This window comes from Oncorhynchus masou, unplaced genomic scaffold, assembly GCF_036934945.1.
Source record: "Oncorhynchus masou masou isolate Uvic2021 unplaced genomic scaffold, UVic_Omas_1.1 unplaced_scaffold_486, whole genome shotgun sequence".
Taxonomy (NCBI): Eukaryota; Metazoa; Chordata; class Actinopteri; order Salmoniformes; family Salmonidae; genus Oncorhynchus; species Oncorhynchus masou.
The window spans coordinates 37,501-45,485 of NW_027011254.1; the positions used below are offsets into that span (position 1 = coordinate 37,501).

At 52.2% G+C, this 7,985-nt stretch overlaps 1 protein-coding gene across 1 annotated transcript in view; it reads left to right on the forward strand.

The window, feature by feature from the left end:
• Positions 1-7,785, forward strand: part of LOC135535361 (broad substrate specificity ATP-binding cassette transporter ABCG2-like) — a 21,131-nt gene extending 13,346 nt beyond the window's left edge. Inside the window, exon 7 of the mRNA XM_064962019.1 lies at positions 7,539-7,785. Within this exon, the coding sequence (XP_064818091.1) occupies positions 7,539-7,785 (247 nt within the window). The remainder of the gene's footprint in view (positions 1-7,538) is intronic.
• Positions 7,786-7,985: the final 200 nt, after the last annotated feature.

Sequence of the window (7,985 nt, forward strand, 5' to 3'; positions counted from 1 at the left end):
TCTCTCTCTCTCTGGGTGTTTGTGTCCCAGGCTGTCTAGAAGCGGTAAGACTATCGTGTTCTCCATCCATCAGCCTCCTCTCTCTCTCTCTCTCTCTCTGGGTGTTTGTGTCCCAGGCTGTCTAGAAGCGGTAAGACTATCGTGTTCTCCATCCATCAGCCCTCTCTCTCTCTCTCTCTCTCTCTCTCTCTCTCTGGGTGTTTGTGTCCCAGGCTGTCTAGAAGCGGTAAGACTATCGTGTTCTCCATCCATCAGCCTCTCTCTCTCTCTCTCTGTCTCTGGGTGTTTGTGTCCCAGGCTGTCTAGAAGCGGTAAGACTATCGTGTTCTCCATCCATCAGCCTCTCTCTCTCTCTCTCTCTCTCTGGGTGTTTGTGTCCCAGGCTGTCTAGAAGCGGTAAGACTATCGTGTTCTCCATCCATCAGCCTCTCTCTCTCTCTCTCTCTCTCTCTGGGTGTTTGTGTCCCAGGCTGTCTAGAAGCGGTAAGACTATCGTGTTCTCCATCCATCAGCCTCTCTCTCTCTCTCTCTCTCTCTCTCTCTGGGTGTTTGTGTCCCAGGCTGTCTAGAAGCGGTAAGACTATCGTGTTCTCCATCCATCAGCTCTCTCTCTCTCTCTCTCTCTCTCTCTCTGGGTGTTTGTGTCCCAGGCTGTCTAGAAGCGGTAAGACTATCATGTTCTCCATCCATCAGCCTCTCTCTCTCTCTGTGTGTCTGACTCTCTCTCTCTGGGTGTTTGTGTCCCTGTCTAGAAGCGGTAAGACTATCGTGTTCTCCATCCATCAGCCTCTCTCTCTCTCTCTCTCTCTCTCTCTCTCTCTGGGTGTTTGTGTCCCAGGCTGTCTAGAAGCGGTAAGACTATCGTGTTCTCCATCCATCAGCTCTCTCTCTCTCTCTCTCTCTCTCTCTCTGGGTGTTTGTGTCCCAGGCTGTCTAGAAGCGGTAAGACTATCGTGTTCTCCATCCATCAGCCTCTCTCTCTCTCTCTCTCTCTCTCTCTCTGGGTGTTTGTGTCCCAGGCTGTCTAGAAGCGGTAAGACTATCGTGTTCTCCATCCATCAGCTCTCTCTCTCTCTCTCTCTCTCTCTGGGTGTTTGTGTCCCAGGCTGTCTAGAAGCGGTAAGACTATCGTGTTCTCCATCCATCAGCCTCTCTCTCTCTCTCTCTCTCTCTGTCTGGGTGTTTGTGTCCCAGGCTGTCTAGAAGCGGTAAGACTATCGTGTTCTCCATCCATCAGCCTCTCTCTCTCTCTCTCTCTCTCTCTGGGTGTTTGTGTCCCAGGCTGTCTAGAAGCGGTAGACTATCGTGTTCTCCATCCATCAGCCTCTCTCTCTCTCTCTCTCTCTCTCTGTCTGGGTGTTTGTGTCCCAGGCTGTCTAGAAGCGGTAAGACTATCGTGTTCTCCATCCATCAGCCTCTCTCTCTCTCTCTCTCTCTGGGTGTTTGTGTCCCAGGCTGTCTAGAAGCGGTAAGACTATCGTGTTCTCCATCCATCAGCCTCTCTCTCTCTCTCTCTCTCTCTCTCTGGGTGTTTGTGTCCCAGGCTGTCTAGAAGCGGTAAGACTATCGTGTTCTCCATCCATCAGCCTCTCTCTCCTCTCTCTCTCTCTGGGTGTTTGTGTCCCAGGCTGTCTAGAAGCGGTAAGACTATCGTGTTCTCCATCCATCAGCCTCCTCTCTCTCTCTCTGTCTCTCTCTCTCTGGGTGTTTGTGTCCCAGGCTGTCTAGAAGCGGTAAGACTATCGTGTTCTCCATCCATCAGCCCTCTCTCTCTCTCTCTCTCTCTCTCTCTCTCTGGGTGTTTGTGTCCCAGGCTGTCTAGAAGCGGTAAGACTATCGTGTTCTCCATCCATCAGCTCTCTCTCTCTCTCTCTCTCTGGGTGTTTGTGTCCCAGGCTGTCTAGAAGCGGTAAGACTATCGTGTTCTCCATCCATCAGCTCTCTCTCTCTCTCTCTCTCTCTCTCTCTGGGTGTTTGTGTCCCAGGCTGTCTAGAAGCGGTAAGACTATCGTGTTCTCCATCCATCAGCCTCTCTCTCTCTCTCTCTCTCTCTCTCTCTCTCTCTGGGTGTTTGTGTCCCAGGCTGTCTAGAAGCGGTAAGACTATCGTGTTCTCCATCCATCAGCCTCTCTCTCTCTCTCTCTCTCTGGGTGTTTGTGTCCCAGGCTGTCTAGAAGCGGTAAGACTATCGTGTTCTCCATCCATCAGCCTCTCTCTCTCTCTCTCTCTCTCTGGGTGTTTGTGTCCCAGGCTGTCTAGAAGCGGTAAGACTATCGTGTTCTCCATCCATCAGCCTCTCTCTCTCTCTCTCTCTCTCTCTGGGTGTTTGTGTCCCAGGCTGTCTAGAAGCGGTAAGACTATCGTGTTCTCCATCCATCAGCTCTCTCTCTCTCTCTGGGTGTTTGTGTCCCAGGCTGTCTAGAAGCGGTCGACTATCGTGTTCTCCATCCATCAGCCTCCCTCTCTCTCTCTCTCTCTGGGTGTTTGTGTCCCAGGCTGTCTAGAAGCGGTAAGACTATCGTGTTCTCCATCCATCAGCCTCTCTCTCTCTCTCTCTCTCTCTCTGGGTGTTTGTGTCCCAGGCTGTCTAGAAGCGGTAAGACTATCGTGTTCTCCATCCATCAGCCTCTCTCTCTCTCTCTCTCTCTCTGGGTGTTTGTGTCCCAGGCTGTCTAGAAGCGGTAAGACTATCGTGTTCTCCATCCATCAGCCTCCCTCTCTCTCTCTCTCTCTCTGGGTGTTTGTGTCCCAGGCTGTCTAGAAGCGGTAAGACTATCGTGTTCTCCATCCATCAGCCTCTCTCTCTCTCTCTCTCTCTCTCTGGGTGTTTGTGTCCCAGGCTGTCTAGAAGCGGTAAGACTATCGTGTTCTCCATCCATCAGCCTCTCTCTCTCTCTCTCTCTCTCTCTCTGGGTGTTTGTGTCCCAGGCTGTCTAGAAGCGGTAAGACTATCGTGTTCTCCATCCATCAGCCTCTCTCTCTCTCTCTCTCTGGGTGTTTGTGTCCCAGGCTGTCTAGAAGCGGTAAGACTATCGTGTTCTCCATCCATCAGCCTCTCTCTCTCTCTCTCTGGGTGTTTGTGTCCCAGGCTGTCTAGAAGCGGTAAGACTATCGTGTTCTCCATCCATCAGCCTCTCTCTCTCTCTGGGTGTTTGTGTCCCAGGCTGTCTAGAAGCGGTAAGACTATCGTGTTCTCCATCCATCAGCCTCTCTCTCTCTCTCTCTCTCTCTCTCTCTCTGGGTGTTTGTGTCCCAGGCTGTCTAGAAGCGGTAAGACTATCGTGTTCTCCATCCATCAGCCTCTCTCTCTCTCTCTGGGTGTTTGTGTCCCAGGCTGTCTAGAAGCGGTAAGACTATCGTGTTCTCCATCCATCAGCCTCTCTCTCTCTGGGTGCTTGTGTCCCAGGCTGTCTAGAAGCGGTAAGACTATCGTGTTCTCCATCCATCAGCCTCTCTCTCTCTGGGTGTTTGTGTCCCAGGCTGTCTAGAAGCGGTAAGACTATCGTGTTCTCCATCCATCAGCCTCTCTCTCTCTCTCTCTCTCTCTCTCTCTGGGTGTTTGTGTCCCAGGCTGTCTAGAAGCGGTAAGACTATCGTGTTCTCCATCCATCAGCCTCTCTCTCTCTCTCTCTGGGTGTTTGTGTCCCAGGCTGTCTAGAAGCGGTAAGACTATCGTGTTCTCCATCCATCAGCCTCTCTCTCTCTCTCTCTCTCTCTCTCTCTGGGTGTTTGTGTCCCAGGCTGTCTAGAAGCGGTAAGACTATCGTGTTCTCCATCCATCAGCCTCTCTCTCTCTCTCTCTCTCTGGGTGTTTGTGTCCCAGGCTGTCTAGAAGCGGTAAGACTATCGTGTTCTCCATCCATCAGCCTCTCTCTCTCTCTCTCTCTCTCTCTCTGGGTGTTTGTGTCCCAGGCTGTCTAGAAGCGGTAAGACTATCGTGTTCTCCATCCATCAGCCTCTCTCTCTCTCTCTCTCTCTCTCTCTCTGGGTGTTTGTGTCCCAGGCTGTCTAGAAGCGGTAAGACTATCGTGTGTTCTCCATCCATCAGCCTCTCTCTCTCTCTCTCTCTCTCTCTCTGGGTGTTTGTGTCCCAGGCTGTCTAGAAGCGGTAAGACTATCGTGTTCTCCATCCATCAGCCCTCTCTCTCTCTCTCTCTCTCTCTCTCTCTCTCTCTCTCTCTCTCTCTCTCTCTCTCTGGGTGCTTGTGTCCCAGGCTGTCTAGAAGCGGTAAGACTATCGTGTTCTCCATCCATCAGCCTCTCTCTCTGGGTGTTTGTGTCCCAGGCTGTCTAGAAGCGGTAAGACTATCGTGTTCTCCATCCATCAGCCTCTCTCTCTCTCTCTCTCTCTGGGTGTTTGTGTCCCAGGCTGTCTAGAAGCGGTAAGACTATCGTGTTCTCCATCCATCAGCCTCTCTCTCTCTGGGTGTTTGTGTCCCAGGCTGTCTAGAAGCGGTAAGACTATCGTGTTCTCCATCCATCAGCCTCTCTCTCTCTCTGGGTGTTTGTGTCCCAGGCTGTCTAGAAGCGGTAAGACTATCGTGTTCTCCATCCATCAGCCTCTCTCTCTCTGGGTGTTTGTGTCCCAGGCTGTCTAGAAGCGGTAAGACTATCGTGTTCTCCATCCATCAGCCTCTCTCTCTCTCTCTCTCTCTGGGTGTTTGTGTCCCAGGCTGTCTAGAAGCGGTAAGACTATCGTGTTCTCCATCCATCAGCCTCCTCTCTCTCTCTCTCTCTCTGGGTGTTTGTGTCCCAGGCTGTCTAGAAAGCGGTAAGACTATCGTGTTCTCCATCCATCAGCCTCTCTCTCTCTCTGGGTGTTTGTGTCCCAGGCTGTCTAGAAGCGGTAAGACTATCGTGTTCTCCATCCATCAGCCTCTCTCTCTCTCTCTCTCTCTCTCTCCTCTCTGGGTGTTTGTGTCCCAGGCTGTCTAGAAGCGGTAAGACTATCGTGTTCTCCATCCATCAGCCCTCTCTCTCTCTCCTCTCTCTCTCTCTCTCTCTGGGTGTTTGTGTCCCAGGCTGTCTAGAAGCGGTAAGACTATCGTGTTCTCCATCCATCAGCCTCCTCTCTCTCTCTCTCTGGGTGTTTGTGTCCCAGGCTGTCTAGAAGCGGTAAGACTATCGTGTTCTCCATCCATCAGCTCTCTCTCTCTCTCTCTCTCTCTGGTGTTTGTGTCCCAGGCTGTCTAGAAGCGGTAAGACTATCGTGTTCTCCATCCATCAGCCTCTCTCTCTCTCTCTCTCTCTCTCTCTGGGTGTTTGTGTCCCAGGCTGTCTAGAAGCGGTAAGACTATCGTGTTCTCCATCCATCAGCCTCTCTCTCTCTCTCTCTCTCTCTCTCTGGGTGTTTGTGTCCCAGGCTGTCTAGAAGCGGTAAGACTATCGTGTTCTCCATCCATCAGCCTCTCTCTCTCTCTCTCTCTCTCTCTCTCTGGGTGTTTGTGTCCCAGGCTGTCTAGAAGCGGTAAGACTATCGTGTTCTCCATCCATCAGCCTCTCTCTCTCTCTCTCTCTCTCTCTGGGTGTTTGTGTCCCAGGCTGTCTAGAAGCGGTAAGACTATCGTGTTCTCCATCCATCAGCCTCTCTCTCTCTCTCTCTCTCTCTCTCTCTCTCTCTCTCTCTCTCTCTCTCTCTCTCTCTCTCTGGGTGCTTGTGTCCCAGGCTGTCTAGAAGCGGTAAGACTATCGTGTTCTCCATCCATCAGCCTCTCTCTCTGGGTGTTTGTGTCCCAGGCTGTCTAGAAGCGGTAAGACTATCGTGTTCTCCATCCATCAGCCTCTCTCTCTCTCTCTCTCTGGGTGTTTGTGTCCCAGGCTGTCTAGAAGCGGTAAGACTATCGTGTTCTCCATCCATCAGCCTCTCTCTCTCTCTGGGTGTTTGTGTCCCAGGCTGTCTAGAAGCGGTAAGACTATCGTGTTCTCCATCCATCAGCCTCTCTCTCTCTCTCTCTCTCTCTGGGTGTTTGTGTCCCAGGCTGTCTAGAAGCGGTAAGACTATCGTGTTCTCCATCCATCAGCCTCTCTCTCTCTCTCTCTCTCTGGGTGTTTGTGTCCCAGGCTGTCTAGAAGCGGTAAGACTATCGTGTTCTCCATCCATCAGCCTCTCTCTCTCTCTCTCTCTCTCTCTCTCTCTCTCTCTCTCTCTCTCTCTCTCTCTCTCTCTCTCTCTCTCTCTGGGTGCTTGTGTCCCAGGCTGTCTAGAAGCGGTAAGACTATCGTGTTCTCCATCCATCAGCCCTCTCTCTCTCTGGGTGTTTGTGTCCCAGGCTGTCTAGAAGCGGTAAGACTATCGTGTTCTCCATCCATCAGCCTCTCTCTCTCTCTCTCTCTCTCTCTCTCTGGGTGTTTGTGTCCCAGGCTGTCTAGAAGCGGTAAGACTATCGTGTTCTCCATCCATCAGCCTCTCTCTCTCTCTCTCTCTCTCTCTGGGTGTTTGTGTCCCAGGCTGTCTAGAAGCGGTAAGACTATCGTGTTCTCCATCCATCAGCCTCTCTCTCTTCTCTCTCTGGGTGTTTGTGTCCCTCTCTCTCTCTGGGTGTTTGTGTCCCAGGCTGTCTAGAAGCGGTAAGACTATCGTGTTCTCCATCCATCAGCTCTCTCTCTCTCTCTCTCTCTCTCTCTCTCTCTGGGTGTTTGTGTCCCAGGCTGTCTAGAAGCGGTAAGACTATCGTGTTCTCCATCCATCAGCCTCTCCTCTCTCTCTCTCTCTCTCTCTGGGTGTTTGTGTCCCAGGCTGTCTAGAAGCGGTAAGACTATCGTGTTCTCCATCCATCAGCTCTCTCTCTCTCTCTCTCTCTCTCTCTCTCTCTGGGTGCTTGTGTCCCAGGCTGTCTAGAAGCGGTAAGACTATCGTGTTCTCCATCCATCAGCCTCTCTCTCTCTGGGTGTTTGTGTCCCAGGCTGTCTAGAAGCGGTAAGACTATCGTGTTCTCCATCCATCAGCCTCTCTCTCTCTCTCTCTCTCTCTCTCTGGGTGTTTGTGTCCCAGGCTGTCTAGAAGCGGTAAGACTATCGTGTTCTCCATCCATCAGCCTCTCTCTCTCTCTCTCTCTCTCTCTGGGTGTTTGTGTCCCAGGCTGTCTAGAAGCGGTAAGACTATCGTGTTCTCCATCCATCAGCCTCTCTCTCTCTCTCTCTCTCTCTCTGGGTGTTTGTGTCCCAGGCTGTCTAGAAGCGGTAAGACTATCGTGTTCTCCATCCATCAGCCTCTCTCTCTCTCTCTCTCTCTCTCTCTCTCTCTCTCTCTCTCTCTCTCTCTCTCTCTCTCTCTCTCTCTCTCTCTCTCTCTCTCTGGGTGCTTGTGTCCCAGGCTGTCTAGAAGCGGTAAGACTATCGTGTTCTCCATCCATCAGCCTCTCTCTCTCTGGGTGTTTGTGTCCCAGGCTGTCTAGAAGCGGTAAGACTATCGTGTTCTCCATCCATCAGCCTCTCTCTCTCTCTCTCTGGGTGCTTGTGTCCCAGGCTGTCTAGAAAGCGGTAAGACTATCGTGTTCTCCATCCATCAGCCTCTCTCTCTCTGGGTGTTTGTGTCCCAGGCTGTCTAGAAGCGGTAAGACTATCGTGTTCTCCATCCATCAGCCTCGTTACTCAATCTTCAGCCGGTTTGACCACCTGACCCTGATGCACCGAGGAGAGTTGGTGTACGCTGGAGCTGCTGGGAAGGCCCTGAGCTACTTCACTGACTTGGGTAAGACATGGAGGGAGGGAGAGAGAGAGAGAGAGAGGAAGGGGGGAGGGAGGGAGGAGAGTTGGTGTACGCTGGAGCTGCTGGGAAGGCCCTGAGCTACTTCACTGACTTGGGTAAGACATGGAGGAGGGAGAGAGAGAGGAGGGGAGGAGAGTTGGTGTACGCTGGAGCTGCTGGGAAGGCCCTGAGCTACTTCACTGACTTGGGTAAGACATGGAGGGAGGGAGAGAGAGGGAGGGGAGAGAGAGAGGAAGGGGAGAGGGAGGGGGAGGAGAGTTGGTGTACGCTGGAGCTG